General features: G+C 36.8%; 1 protein-coding gene across 2 annotated transcripts in view; it reads left to right on the forward strand.

Moving 5' to 3' along the window:
- The window catches only part of ME1 (malic enzyme 1), a 154,031-nt gene that overhangs the window by 27,750 nt on the left and 110,486 nt on the right, over positions 1-15,795 (forward strand). For both annotated transcript variants that reach the window (XM_036379346.2, XM_036379347.2), the window contains exon 2: positions 11,030-11,163. In XM_036379346.2, the coding sequence (XP_036235239.1) occupies positions 11,030-11,163 (134 nt within the window). The remainder of the gene's footprint in view (positions 1-11,029; positions 11,164-15,795) is intronic.

The raw sequence follows: 15,795 nt of genomic DNA on the forward strand, positions 1-15,795 counted from the left end.
CTCCTCTGTGTTCCTGGTTGCTCCATACTGTCTTGTGTAGATGCTGTGTTTCTAGGTCTGCTATCTCAGTGTGTCCAGAACAAGCTTACACCAAGGACAGTGGTTAAAGCTCACTCCAGATTAATTAGATTTAAACAAGATACTCTTATTTTATACAAGTGATGGGTCTGGCATCATACTTTCTTTTAGGAAAGGGAGCAGTTATTCTGTTATGTAGATAGTAAAAGCTTATAATGGGTCTGCATAGTTAGATTATAGGAAATGTGAAAAGTTAGAATAGAGAAGCAATATTTCCTTCAGATTCAAATAGACTTGTATTTAATGTTTACTGTCAGGTTATATTTTTCAACATCAACATGGAAAATTGGTTTTTAACATAAGGGATTGGTTCTTGGTTTGTTTTGGTGGGTTCTTGGTTTGTTTTGGTGGGTTTTTGGTGGGTTTTTGGTGGATTTTTTTCTGTCTAGTTTTACTTTTCATGTTGTTTTAGACTCTAATTTCTGTGTGTGGCACAATTAGATAAAAGGGCAATGAATCCTTGGTTTGCTTTGAAAACGGTAGCACTTGAAATGCATTGGGTCTCCTGGGAGGGGATTCTTGTCATTTTTCCACCTTTGTGGATTTTCTTTCAGGTAGAGCTCTTGTGTGCCTGATAGCAAATTCAGCTGGTTTTATATTGGGTGTTTTCCTTAACTACCACTCAGATTTTATTTCCATAGTGCTCGCTTTCCTTTAGTCTACTGTTTGCTTTGATGAGTCAGGCTCTTTTGGAGAGCAGTCAAATAAAAAGAAAAGTGATATACTCTATTTTATCACAGCTTTTTCTGTGATTTTTTTCAGTCTAATCTTTTCTATGCAAGCAGATACTATTGATATGCAGGTTGTATTTTGGCAAAAGCAGAGCTGTATGAATGCGGCTGGTGCAGCAGTTTTAAATGGAATTGTTCTGCCGTTAGTAGAAATCTTCCTTCAATCAGCTAACTTTTTGCATACTCTGGAAGGCTTTGCATGACTTTGCTGTCTCTGTAGAACTGGTTAAGTAACAATTTTAGGTTACAAAATCAGAGCTCACACTAAAGTTTTAGAGTAGTTGTGTCTTTTTTTCCCTGTTGAGTTTGAAAGAGTTTGCCTTCCCAGTCTATCTGGCCCTTCATTTTATTTTCCTCCTGTCTTAATCTAAAGGGATGGAACCAAACAAAATTGTAGCAAAGTTCAGGTAAGATTACAATTTTCAGGAATGTGTGTGATATATGACAATGTGTACTCTTCTATCCCATAGCTGCTATTTCAGATGCTGTAATAGTCTCAGCCTGTGGTTCTACTAATGACCATGGCTATTGATGGCTAGATGGCATGTTTAAGAATTCAAAATGGAAAAATAATAGTGAGCTCACTCAAAGTCTTAAGTTGGCAATTTTTTTTTTCATTTTGTTCATGATAACATGAATCTTCAGTGACTTTTCAGCAAGAAGGAAAGTATTTGCAAGAGAGTATTGTAAATAGGATGCCTGTGGTTATAGCAAAAATTGAATGCCTTCTGTTTGATAGCAATTAAGGCTGTGCCTATAGATCAGGTACATTCAGAGTGTAAATTTTTCATGTGGCTTTATATTTGGTTTCAGAGTACTGCCCAGTTCTGAGAAAAAATGCCAAGATTGGATGTAACAAGCTCCCAAATAAATAGTTTGGGTAGGCTTTTTTCATGTTTACATGTACTACCACCCCTAAGACTGAGATAATTAAAGTAAGTTTCCATCTGTGGAATGGGAAATGCTTGATAGGTGTGCAATATATGCAATAAATCTAGATGACAGAAAGGCTTACAGATCACATTACCAGGCTGTGGTAATAGAAATACTATAATTATATATCATAGGATTACCTATGACAGTGGAAAGTATTAATGTCATTTATTTTGACTGAAATAGTTCATTATAATCCTAAAAAAGAGAAAGGGGCTTCACCTAGGGTCCCACTCAGACTGACTTCAGTCTGTGGAGGGTGCCCAGAGGACTAATTTTGAGTAGTCTCATCAGTTTAGGCACAGTGAAACAGTACACTACCCATGAGTGACCTGATAATCTGTGTGCCTGGTGTTGCTCAACACGACAGTGCCTTCAGCTCTTGGCTCACACCTCTGTAGTTCACCAGGCTGGCCAGTGCCCCTGTCACCACTTGGGTCAGCAGGGACAGTGTGCACCATTGTAGTAGTAGTAGAAGCCAAGACCACAGCATTGAGATTGTTCTCTGCTCTACACAACTCTGTCTTACGGTATTTAAAATATTTATTTTTGTTAATTGTTTATCATGCCAGTGAAATGAAATTAGTTGCTTAGTCCTATCAGAAGCCTAGAGTACAGTAGTTGGTAATCTGTTTAGTCTCTGAAAGGCAACAATAAAATCTGTTAAGCATATCAGGTTTATCAAATCCCCTCAGGATTTCAGGGCTTACTAACCCTTATTTGGTTAAGTACTTATTTCAGACAGATGGAATTTTTGGCAGTTACTGAAATTCCTCTCCCACTTACATGGAAATCATGCCTGACTCTCAAATAACACCTGATTTTGCAAATGTAAATATTGTATATTGGAGACTGCGTGCCTGGCGACTGTGCTTTATTTGTAAAACTGTACAGTTAGAGAGGTATTATTTGGCATTTTGTTTGGCATAATTCTGGTTAACAATATATTTTATGTCAGCTGTCATTATTTTAATCTAAATTCCCTTTGTAAATAGGGTTTCCATGTCAGTTATTCCACTGATAGCATTGCAAGCATCCTTTGATTGGAGTTACGCATTACAGATATAGGGAACTGACTCATAGTAATTTTATTTTAATATTCATAATTTACTATACAAGTAAATTATTATTTTAAGTAGAATTTCAGGTATGGTCTAGTAAAACTGCTTTTTATTTTTACATCTTTATTTAAAAAAACAACTATTGTTCAAATTATAATTTATTATGCTATTCTTATAAATTTAATGTCTAAAAATAAATCTGCGCATTGATGCATCTTTAGAAGTCAAGCAGTATTGACAAAGGTGGTAATTAACAAAATTATTTTTGTTACCATGCTTCATCCAGGGGGCTAGAGCTCTGAAGTGGCCTACAACCAGTGGTTTTAATCTACAGCATAGGTAAACTGTATTGAAAATTAAAATCTGTCATAAGAACACACTCAGCAAGTTTGTAAGTGATGTGGTAAACTGCTCCTGTGGCTGGTTCCCATAGGCAGAGCTTTCCCAAGTAGTATTCTTTGAGGGTCAGTACGTCCCAAAGGAGTTATAAAAGAATAAAAATGGCTCAGAAATATCCAGGGACAAAAAAAACCTCAAAACCAAACCACAACAAACCCAAATCCCAACATAAGAATATTTGCTCAGCTTCTCTGGCTCTGTAGTTTAAACTGTGTTTTAGGCGGCTGTTCGGTCTCTGATAGGGGCAACCAAGAGAGCCAAGACAGGTCTCTCTTCACTGGTGGGATATCTCTGCTAGGGAATTGAGTCAGGAGACACACAGACCAAGCTGATATTAATTATTAAGCCTGTTATTAATTTAGCTGCTCTTAAAAACAGAATCAGGGTGTTGTTGTTAATGAAAGATAGCTGCATCCATTGGTCCAGCTCCCGGTTTGCTTGCTCATGCCTATGTTCGTTTTAGCTCCCTGGTAGGAGCAGCAGTAGGGAGACAGACACATTTTGAGACAGCCAGCTCTGATTTGAAAGTGCTCAAATGCAGCTCTAGCAATTTTTTTAGTTGCTTTGGGATTAAGTATCCCAAACAGTATGAATAATTCAGAGTAATGCGGTTTTTCAACAGGACATGTGGATTGAGGAGTCAAAAGGATGGTAGAGGCTTGATGTAGCAGCCACATATAGGCAATTAGGGGTCCCTGAAATGCAGAGAGTGTTGTGCCTGGCTGTTGCCTGGTGCTGTGATAGCCTGCTATACAGTGGATTTATAGTTGATACTATTGCCATAATGAGCAAGGTTGATTGTTCCAATACCTTTGAACTTCCCAGTTCTCAGGAAGTGCTTATGTGTGCAAATCTGAATTTGGTCTGTAGTCAATATAGTAATTGGAGCAATTTGGATTAGTGACTGCAAGGTACCTATTCTAGAGTAAACTTTAACTTTATCCTATAATTATCATGGATGGATAGGTTCCTATATTGCATATGAATAACTAAATTTAGAATTTTAACAAGACCCAAGCCATCATCCTGCATTAAAGCACAGCATATGATATATTTTTGTACATTATTATCTTGGTGGCTTCTTTTACTGTTTATTTGTTACTGCCTGCTGTTTGTGTAATACAGTCTTCTCAAAATTAGGGTGAGGGGAGATTATGCAATGCAAAAAGATTTTACTCTGTAAGTGTATAATAAAACACATATATAGAAATAGCTTCTTAAAACTGGTTTGCTTGCTTATGTTCAGATAATGATTTACCTTAGCTTAAAGGATTGTAAAAATAAGAATGGTGTGATGTGTCATTTATACTGTGCTGGTCTGAATCATGCTTGGTGCAATCACTGTATCAGCTCACAGCATGGCTGCCAAGCTGCCCACACATTCCCATGATGAATTTGCCAAGAGAAGTCTGATCTCCTTCTGGCCATCTGCATTTGTTTTGAGTCATGAGTCCATGGGTGTGTGTATTAGCTACTGTATTTATCTGGGCTTTACTTGTTGGAAGCTGGTTTTGACTTTTGTTTCAGTTTCACCTGTTGACTTGACTTTTTACATTTGCTTTTGAAAATCCTATGGATTTAGAATTGAGCTATGAGTAGGCTTCAGGTCACTTGATGTTTCTAGGGAAAAAAATTGTGTGTTCAACACACTGCAGCAGATCTACCACAACTCTAGAAAAAAGTTTTGAAATGTAAATGCCAAATGTCACAATATAGTTTTTCAACTTAAAGTACTTGTTAAAAAGCTGTATTTAAAGAAAAATGCATAAAACCTGTGCCTTTTGGCATTTTATAGCTGAAACTAGGGCAGTTTCTTCTTTTCGTTTCTTTCTTCTTCTTTTCAGAGCTGTGCCCATCAGCTATTGTATTTTTTTTTTATTTACCTTCAGCATGCCTCACAGTCTGACACGTCGTGGTGGATGCCTGTGCATGGGGGCTTATCAAAAGGAGCACAAGTGCTGTATCTCAGTTGGATTCTGCTGTTTACACTTCACCAGTCTTCCTTCTCTAGCTTTTCTCGTTCCTCATCTTAACCAGGGTAGATGCCTGTCTGTGTCTGGTTTTTCAAACTCCAGTGAAGGCACTTAATTAGAAGGACTCATTGCTAGCTCAGGGATTTCAGCTGTAGGCCGAGACCTGTACAAGATCTGTGTGTTAGGTACTGTAGAAAGGCAAGAAAACCACCTTTTCTCTGCCAGAGAATCTAATGGACTATTAATCACTAGTCAGTATAGTGATTTTTAAACCTTAATCTGAGATGCATAATCCAGAACTAACCAATATGCCTCATGAAATGCCTGATAAGAGAACTTGAGCATAGTTTTGGGGAAAAATAACTTTTTTGATAGCAGATCTGTCACACTGTGACTTTTCTACTTGCAGACTAATAATACTTTAAATAAAGTGTACATTAAAAATGATTATCGTTGTCCTTTGGTTCTGAAAGCAAAGGTGTTGTCTGCCAGATGATTGCAGCAGAAAATTTGTATTTTCATAGTCAGTTTTCATTTCTTAACTTCATGCTATTCATCTTTGAACTGTCATAACTTTCTGCTGTTGATCATATTTTTTCTTCTTATCAATTTGTATTTGTCATCTTTCTCCCTAGCCTTCATAAACAGCACTTGAAAGGATTTCTTTTTTTCTCCAAAATTTTAGTAATCCAAGATTTTGTTTTTTTAAAAATTGAAACTAGATTCAGCTATTCAAGCCATTCTTTTGTATGTAGACTTTACAGCAAGTATTCTTAAGAAGAAACATGAACCTCTGAGTTAATGCAAATTGACATTTTGCAGAAATACTTTTTTCTTCAGGTCCAAAAGAAAACACCTTAAGAGAAAACTGTGTGTGAATTTGCACCATTAAAAAAAATCAGTCTCTTTTCTTACCTGCTGGGGTACATCCTGTGACTGGTGTGCTCTAAAGCGCTGCTTGCAGAAGAGATGTTTGCCCAAATAGCTGCATTAGCTGCCTCTGCTTGTAATATTTTTTGGCAGTCATGACAAGTATGGGTAGAGAAAACAGAAGAAACATCTTTAGCTATATATACTGCTCCAACACCAATTTCTTGCCATGAACCACATTTGTTTTCAGCAGAATGAGTTCATTATGGAGTGTTGTGCTCAGATTAGTTATTCTAAGTATTTCCTGGTGTATTCTGCCTTGACATGAGTATTGGACATGGAGTATTAGAAGTATTTATCTGATTTTTCTGAAGTCATGTTTGGAGAATAAAAGTGAAAAATGGAGAGGAAATGCTTGTAAAAATTTATTTTTGCCTTTTCATAAGGTGACTTTTTTAAAAAGACAAATTATATAAAATATCTCAAAGGGATTTGCAGATCATTAAACTCTTAAATGTAGCTTTAAATGCTTGAAAACCCATATGTTCTATATTTTTATAGAGGTTTTATAAAAATTTCTTTGAATGTATGAAATTTTGAAGAGTTGTGTTTTTAGTTGGTTTGTTTGTGTGGATTTGATCCTAAGTGTTTATGACATTAGGTGTCTGAAACTGTTTTTATGTAGCTCATACCTAGCAGGATTATGCATACATTTTTTTGCTTCCTCAGCCAAAGAAGTTTTCCTTAAAAGAAACTAATTTTGACTTGGATTCCTCCCTAACAGTACTAGTGTAGTATGAAAAGCCAAAATTGCTGAAGGCTAAAGCTTGACCAGCAAAAGAATTGCCTGCAAACAGTCATGCATACCAAAGATCATGGTTTCCTAAGGGCTGCATCTAGTTCTGCAGTTGGATTTCTCCTGGAGACTTGTACATGAAGTGGTGTGAGCAGCGTGGGATGATGTGTGACTGGCAACTAGAAGTGATGCCACTTATTCTTTATTTGGGATGAACTGGGGGGAAAAAACTCTTCCCTAGTAATTGAAGAATGTTTTCGGTCTTTCAGCCAAAAGCATTCATCTTGTTTTCATGTCCTTTTTTTGTTCATTTGTTTTGAAGAATGGAATTTTTAAGAATGGAGTTGCAGGGTTCTGTAGTCCATTTGTTCAAAAAAATGATTCAGATCTGGAGCAGACAAGTATTGCAGGCAGCTGTGGAGTTTTCTCAGAGCTTTGTCTGGCAGAGCACTCCCTGGCCTCTGCTCAGGGATACCAGCTGCTGTGGTGGGAGCCTGCAAGGAGTGGCAAGGTGCCACCTCTCCTCTTTCCAGCTGTGGCAGCAGATGTTGAGCATAGCTGGGTCCCTCAGACTTGTGGGCTTTTTTACACAATATTGTTGGAATTTGTTCACTGTGCTTTTATGCATTAGATATACAGAATGAGTTTTTTAACAGAGATTATTTTCCTTTTTGATGGACTCTGAGACAGTGACGAACCTGCTTGTCCATCCCCAAAATACTCTGGAGACTGTAATTTTCCTCTAGCAGTATGTTAGACCAGCAATTCAGAGATTATGGTACTTCCAGATACACATCCTTGCTATACCTTTTCACCTTCCTCCTCATTTCTTCATTCCCCCTTCACAGGTGCGGGAGGTCAAATATACGTGTGAGTACTTGAGCTGGAGTATTGCTCAAGTTGGTGGTTGTCTCCTGAAGCCCTGAAGTCTTATGAGCCTTGATTTTTCCCTTCCAGAGACTGATGAAAGAGTCACTGAGACAGAGAACCTTGGATGTGGGCATAGTTTCTTCTTCTAACCCAGCCTCCTTCTACATGCTCTTAGGCTAATACTTCTGTGGCACACCTGCAGTGAGGCCAACAGGAGGAGATGAGCTGTTCTTCCAAATGAGTTGGAGTTTTTAAAAATGAAAGTTTTGATTTACTAGAACAAAAGATGTCTAGGTCTTGGGAGAAATTGGAGAAGGATCCCTGCAATGAATACTGGCTGCCCTTTTAGTAAAGCTGAATCTCATTAGTGCATGGACAGGATGCACATATTGCTTTAGTACACTCTCTTTTTCTAGAGAGGTTTATATAAACCTAGCAATTATATGAGCTTTGAGTATTCTATCTGAAGAAAAACTGTGTCAGGGCAATCTAGTTTATATTAAGAGAGGAAACTTGTCTCTGTTCACTGTGAATAGAGGCTGAGATGGCTCTTGAAGTATTTTGAATATGCTGTCTGTCTTTTCAAGCACTGCTTGAAAATTCAGTTGAAAGCCAGTGCAAAAAGCTGTCTGATACAAGATAATGCTGTGCTGTTTATTCTGTTTTGTGCTTTTTCAGTACTGCAGATGAAGAAGAGTATTGATGTATGTGTAACTGCACTACACCAACATTGTAGATGAGGGGCTTTGGGAGATTACAGGTTATGAGCAGAGGACAGACAGTTAAGAGTGGAGTTGATAAACCCACAGACATTAATGAAAGAGTCCTGAATGATGTGCAGTAATAGAAATCACTGCTACAATTGCAAAACATCACAACATTACAAATGGAGAGACAAATTCAAAATTAAATGTATTTGCAGTGAGTTAAATTTCTTGAAAACTCATCTTTCTGTGTAAAACAGAATCTGAAAGAGTATTTATATGTAAAGAGCAATAAAGTAAATTAACCAAAGTTTTGACCGTTGAGAAAGGAAGGTAATAAGGGGGCTGAAGAATAACTTAGTTTTGCCAAAAGCACACCAGGGCATTTAATGAAACATATGAAATACAGCTCTTGAAGAATTGCATCCTCTTAACTGGGAAGGTTGATAATAACTATACTTTTCATCTTTGTGATGTATATGAAGCATAAAGCAGTGAATAAATCAAAACTAATTTGGCAGAGGCTAATATTTATGGTTGTGGTTGCTTGCCCTTATGCTGCTTTTAGAGTGTGATACTGTTGTTCTTTAAAAATTTGTTTGTAATACAAGCTACAGAATAAAAATATCTACATAGTTTATAATAGTTTGGATGCTAGATGACAGAAGTCTGTCCCATCCAGGTGTGCACAAAATATGCATCTCTGGGAGAGAAAGGAGTGTGTAAACCAAGCTGGACCTAGAGCCCTCTCTGCTGGATGGCTGAGAAACAACACTTCAAACAGGAAAAAATAAGAATTTTTATTCGAGGCTAGTGCAAGAAATCTAGACATAAACCATAAATCATAAATAGTTAAAGTATTCCCTATTATAAGCAGATGGAATAGGATACACTTATTTCGTAAAATGGCCTTCTCTTATTAAATTATCAGGTGATATATTTTAATGATAATTCTTTTCTTCTGAGTAAATATGGGATCTGAGGGGGAAAGAAAAGAATTAACATTTCATCTTGGAAATTTGAAGAATTAATAATATCTGTGCCAAAGAGCAATATTCAAGTAAAGGATTTTCTAACCATATAAATCCTAGGGGTGTAGGTGGGTGCTGTGTTTTCCTAGTAACCAAAGAAATTAACACTTACTATAAAGCTGTAGTAATACATGGAAAATAGACTATTCCAAGATGAAGTACTCTTTAAGAAAGGCATTTGGCAAGATGTAACACATGTGTTTGTTTTAAAATAAGATATATTTTCCAGTAAGGGGGGAAACCCTATTATAGTAATTAAAGTCCATATTTTATTCCTAACGTAAAGCCAAACACAGACATTCAAAAATTTTTTTCATTCCATTTGACTAATGGAAACAGGGGAAAGGAGAATTGCAGAGAATAACTGGATTGTCACTTTACTACTAGCACTAGAAGATCCATTAAAACTATGCAGCTCCCTGAAGTCCAGTCACTTGGAACTGATTCTGAAGTGTGCATGAGCACACGTGGCTTTTTTAAGCCCAAAAAAGTCTAGTGGAGATAAAAGGGATCAACACTGAATAAACTTGTGACGAGTGTTGACTCTTCCTTCTTCCATGATTTTTCAAGATGGGATAGCAGCTGAAGACATTCATGACCTATCTGGTCACAGAAAGTTCATTAGGGGAAAAAATGCAGCTTTTGTGTACACATTTGGAAACAAAATCTTGCATACATGGAGAACTACAGCAAAACAGTTACTGATCATTATTAAACTTGGTTTCCCTTCATTTCCTGTCTAGGAAAGGAGAAACACATTTTGGAAATATTTGATGTTTTGTAAAGTGTTCATTATAAGATATTTCTTTTTCTTGAGTCTTCATTTCACTTAAGGTAACAACTTGATTAATGTAATTATAGAGCAGATAGTGTGCTGGGTTGCTTTAGGACTTTGTTCCTACTTTTTCCAAGTCACAGTCACATAACCACTTCAAAATTTAGATTAAAAATAGTGTATGAAATGTAGCCTAGTAAGATACAGGAAGCTTTTGTAATATATTTTTGTTCCATAAGAATAAACCCTATGAGGTGACTGTTTCTGAGGAAAAAAACCAACAAAATTAGAAACAAAAAAGAACCTGTCTAGGTAACCAACTAACTGGCTGTAGTTACCACAGCAGAGTAAAGCTTCAGCAGCCAGAATGCTTGATGCTGGTGTGCTAAACCCACGGTTATGTTTCTGTTGAAAAGGCACCACCTTTCTTACAGTAGCTTGGGTAATTTCTGAAGATGTTTTGGACAGGCAGACCTCATTAAAAGCAGAAAGTGAGTGGAGTGAATATATGGCTGCTTTCTTCAGTTGTAACTTAGCAGTTTTGCAGGTGCTACTCTTGTGGTGTCAGGAGATGTTAACTTGTTCTGTGCTGAGATGGAGTTGTTGTATCTGTACAGGTCCTCTTATGGCTCAATAAAACCTTTTTCCCAAAATACTTGCACCATTCTAAATTCTGTTTAATTTTAAATAGATTTTATGATGCTGACTTTCCCTGGGCTATGATTTGCTGCAGAAGTTTTCTTAAATTAATTATCTCTTGTGTACATCTATACATGGGTTTTATTTTTCTTTTTGTTTTTTTTTTTAGGGCATGGCTTTTACCTTGGAGGAGAGGCAACAATTGAATATTCATGGATTATTGCCACCTTGCTTTCTTGGTCAAGACGCTCAGGTTTATACAATTCTTAAGAATTTTGAAAGGCTGACATGTGACCTAGACAGGTATGGCTATGAAACTTCATCCTACTCAACAATTTATGAGTAACTTTCATAAAAAATTCTCTTTCACATTCAAAAAAAATCAACTCCTACTTTAAAATTCTAATCTTCCAGAGCTGTTCACATGAATTTTCTTTGATAACGAAATGATACTGGTCATTATCACCAGGTGATAAAGGTCACTGGAAGCAAATGAACTCATGTGAAACTAAAAGTCAATAATGACTTTACATGCATATAGATACATATGCATTAAAAAATAGTACATTTGTAAAATGTTATATAACTAATATTTAACATAGTATTGCTGTGCTTAGGTATTTTTAAGGAAGAAGTCTGGAAAGGGCTTTGTGGAGGGATAGAATGTAAGAGAATAGTGCAGAAGGTAGTCTCACACCTGAGGAGCTGCAGCTGTGCTAATCACCAAATATTAGGAACAGGCCTGCCCTTAATAGGCCACAGCTGTGTCCAATAAGAAGAGTGCTACAAAAGAGTGGGTTAAGTAGCTGAGGTGAGAAGTGGAATTTGTTGGCTGTGTTGAAGGAGGAGTTAGTGCTGTGAGGCAGCTGCCCATGAAAAATCACCAAGAAGGTATGGGACTTTCACAATAAGATGACAGCAGGGCTTTAAATATTTATGAATACTAAATTTTTTTCCTAAAGAAATGTATTTTATAGGCTCTAGAACAAAGGACTCTTTCTTCATTTCTTCCTCCTCTGCCTTGCTCTTCTCTGTCATGGGATGTCTTCCTGTCAGTATGTAATATGTGGCCTCTAGGTACCTATCTGTTGGTGACAAGGCTTTTTTATAATTTCAAGTTGCCAAACTTTTGTTTTTTATGGAGTCAGGGTAGGATGAGGACAGCCTTCCTTGCAAGTGAAGAGCTTGCAGTTGTGGTGTCTTTTGTAGGTTAACTACTCTCCAGTGCTCTCAGGAAGGCCATTATTAGTTATTATGACAGAGTAGTAGCTTCCCAGGCTGGATATTTATGAGTTCCTGCATATAGAAAAGTGTAAAATTTCATGAAGCCCCCTGATTCAACCATTGATGTTACCATAGGAGAAAACGTTCTCTGAACTTCTGTCCCCATCTCCTCTTTAACTCTCTGTTGAGGTAGTCCCTTCATAATACAGCTTGTTGTTTCAGGACATTTAAAGCAGTTCCAACTGCTTGTTTCAGCTTGAATTGCTAGAATTTCTCTTCACCTATAGCTTGAAAACAATAGGAAAAAAGGTCTTACCCCATTGTTATATGTGTTTTTTAACTAGGAAACAATTTTGCTCCTACTTCAGGTCATAGCAGAAAAACACTCCTGCTTCTCAAAACATCACAGATGGAATGTCACAGATCTAGCTATTCAACATAGCAGTATTTTAGTATCTTAATTCTTTGGTTTTGTTAGCAAAAAATTCTGGATATTCAAGTGACTTTTTGCCAAAATGAAAAATTTCTTCAGGAAGGAAGAAAGAATTAATCTATCAGTTTTAAATGACAGAGTATTGAAACTTTGAATTATGTGCCTTTTGAACTGCAGCAAAACACCGTATGCTGAAGTTTTGATTCCACTGGGAATAATAAAACAAAAATAACTATCTCCAATATTGTGGCAATACTTTGCAGCTATCTTTATTGTGTCAAAAAGTGAGGAAAGATAAACCTGTCTGTCTTGGGGGTGAGGAAGGAAATATTTTTCTGAAGTGTAACTAATCCATGTATGATAGACAAAAATAGTACAAAAGTATAAAGAAATATAATGTGGTTATAAATAAATGTGACCACAAACATTTGCTTCAGAGAATATTCTTCCAAAACTGCCCCTGTTAACCTTAAGATCTGTAAATACTTAATTAAACAAAAACTTAGTGTCATTATTTCCCACTTATGAGTTTTCTTTGGCATTTTCTCTTTTCCAAATACATAGTTGGGTCAGGAAGAACTTTGTTTCCTGCTCCTGTGACCAGACATCTGTAAAACAGAAGCACTAACATTAAGTTATTCCATCCATGTGTCTTGAACATTAGACTGTAGCTTGCCATTTTGTACTATAAAGCCAGTTTTATTTTAATGCCTGCTTTAGTATAAAGGTTATATTGTACTGTGCAGCTTTGCAGTTTTATTCTTATTAATTCAGTTTTAGTGATGCAGTTCAACTGAGAAATATTCACAGAAATAATTTGAAACTATTACAAGTTAGGTTTTTTTCTCACTAATGTGTCTACTAGTTAGAATAGTTCAAATAAGGTTTTAGTAATTAACATCCAAAAAAAAGTGAAAAGCTGTGTTTATTTTTCAGTTTTTTTCTGTGATGTGTGTCTGTGCTATTTTCTCAGCTGTAATTTTGTAATGGTTCAAATATTTGAATCTTCTCCTTCCCCTTACAGTGTGATTAAACGTTGTGGCCCCGTTTGTAATGCTGGAGAAGCTGTGGTAAGATCTCCATCCATGGGAGTTATTCCAAACCTGACTGAACATGGTCCTGGGCAGACTGCTCTAGTTGTCTCTGCTTTGAGGGGGGGTTCAGATGAAGCAATCTCTTTTCCAACCTCAGCTAGTGTATGCTTTCATCACTCAGGTCCATAGTAGTTAAGAAATAAGTTCTCAGGGATAATCTTGGATTGATGCAAATTGTGCAAATTAAGTTAGGTTGTCCCTTAAGAATATTAAATTATATAAATCCACAAGTACCCCCCAAGCAAAATTTTTTTCTTTAAGAAATCATATTTATACTCTGTCTGAACATCCAGCAGCTCTCAACTGACGATTCATGTCAGGCTATGTTTTGATAAAAAAATATTGTCCTCATGTATTACTGGGGCTTTATATAGCTGTGATGTTTTCTCTAATTTTTTAGCAAAATAAAACTGTGTTACATGGAGAGGTCTACCTTTGAGACCACTGATGAAAAGACTTGATAACATTTGCATGAAGAAGATATTTCCTTTTAAGATTGTAAACATTGACATCTTGGGCTCCTTTGTAGGTAAAATTTGTCTGTGAATTGAGAGTGCAAAAATCTGCATATGCAAAATGTGACTTGTAGGAGTGTTTGTAAGTCAAATGTCTGACAATTTCATTGGAGTATGTCAATAAGGAGCCTGCTTGCAGAACATGTGCATTACATGTGGTGACCTCAGTCCTCAAGGCAATATGTGAACTCTGGTCTCCTATATTTATAATCCTATCAAAGAATTTTAAAGAAGAGTGAATGTGATCCTGACACAGTTATTCCTTGAATCTCTTCACTGATGAAGAATGTCAGAAGCTTTGGCTGTTTTAACTGGAACTTGAAATCTCAGGGGCTCCCTGTAAAGGCAGGTGCTCAAGGACAATCCTGCATAAGAGCAATTATTGTCTTCTACTGAGTGTAAATGTCCTAATTTCAGGAAAACTCCCATGTTTCTTGCAGTATGCATCTGGCATAGTCTTTGCTCCCATAGAAACAGTTATTGAGAAGAGGTGAAGGGAGGCTGTTGTCTTCCTTCCGGGGCTTGGCAGTTGGTGTGTACTTGTGTGTTTTATGTCCAAGAACCAAAGATTAAGTACAGGCATTTAGATTTTGCAGGAGTGGAAGCTGTTAAATACCTTAGACAGAAGGGAATCATCTGATGAAACATTAATGCTGTGTATGGCAGCATTTTACATTGGTAAGATGGGCCTGGTTTTGCTTGGAAAGAGGGTGTGTGTAAATTCATAAAGCTAAGTTGCTAGCTAGTGCCATGGCATGACATGTTTTGGCACTGCTGAAATGCCTTTGTGAACTTGTAGCATGAAATTGTTGTACTCTGAAATACCAAGAGTTCATATACAAAATGAATGTGGAACAGCAGCAAGTCAATTGCCTGGTATGCCTGGCAAAAAGGACACCAGTAAGGGGAGAAAATTCTACTCCTCCAGCTTAATTTGGAAAAGCTGTGATGGATTCTGCAAGTAATTTTTTTTTTCTTCTCTGTATGTTCTTAATTGTCTTTCTTCTTGCTCTGTATTGATACTAAAATTGTTGCTCCTGGCACGGTGGCATCTTCTGCCTGAGCTTTTCTTTCTTCAAAGAGTCACGCTGTAAAACGTTATACTGGATGTGTTAACATTAGAGAGGGGCCATCAAATGGCTTTTCCAGAGAAGATGGTCTTATTTTGTTTTTTTTTTCTTAAAGTTCTCTGTTTTTAATGAATTTTTATATAAATACTGATGAAGCAGAGTAATAGAGCTAAGTGTCTTACACAGGTTAAAAATAATAGCCTTTCCTCCCACCTTCGTTGTTTACGCTCATATTTTTCAAGATAAGAGAAAAAAAAAAAGGTGGGATTTGTTCTATTTTCACCTCTCCATTTGGCCTTGTAAAGTGCATGCCAGTGATAGTTGGGCCAGTTATCCTAAGAATCATCAGTAACTTTCTGATATTTATATCAGTTTTCTTTTGGATTTTGGATGATATGTGGGTTACATCCTTTGGTTGCTACTGTATTTCATTCCCTTCATAGTAGCAGACTAGTATGAAATATTCTTAGGTGAAATACAGGCCAGGGGAGAAGGGTGACATGCTGAAATTTGAATGCTTGGCAGTTTCCTCTGTCTGACTTGCCAGACCTTGGTTTTTGTCCTCTGAAACTTTTCTCCGAAATCTTTATTCAAGACTC

Source organism: Molothrus ater, chromosome 3 (genome assembly GCF_012460135.2).
Source record: "Molothrus ater isolate BHLD 08-10-18 breed brown headed cowbird chromosome 3, BPBGC_Mater_1.1, whole genome shotgun sequence".
NCBI classification, from domain to species: domain Eukaryota; kingdom Metazoa; phylum Chordata; class Aves; order Passeriformes; family Icteridae; genus Molothrus; species Molothrus ater.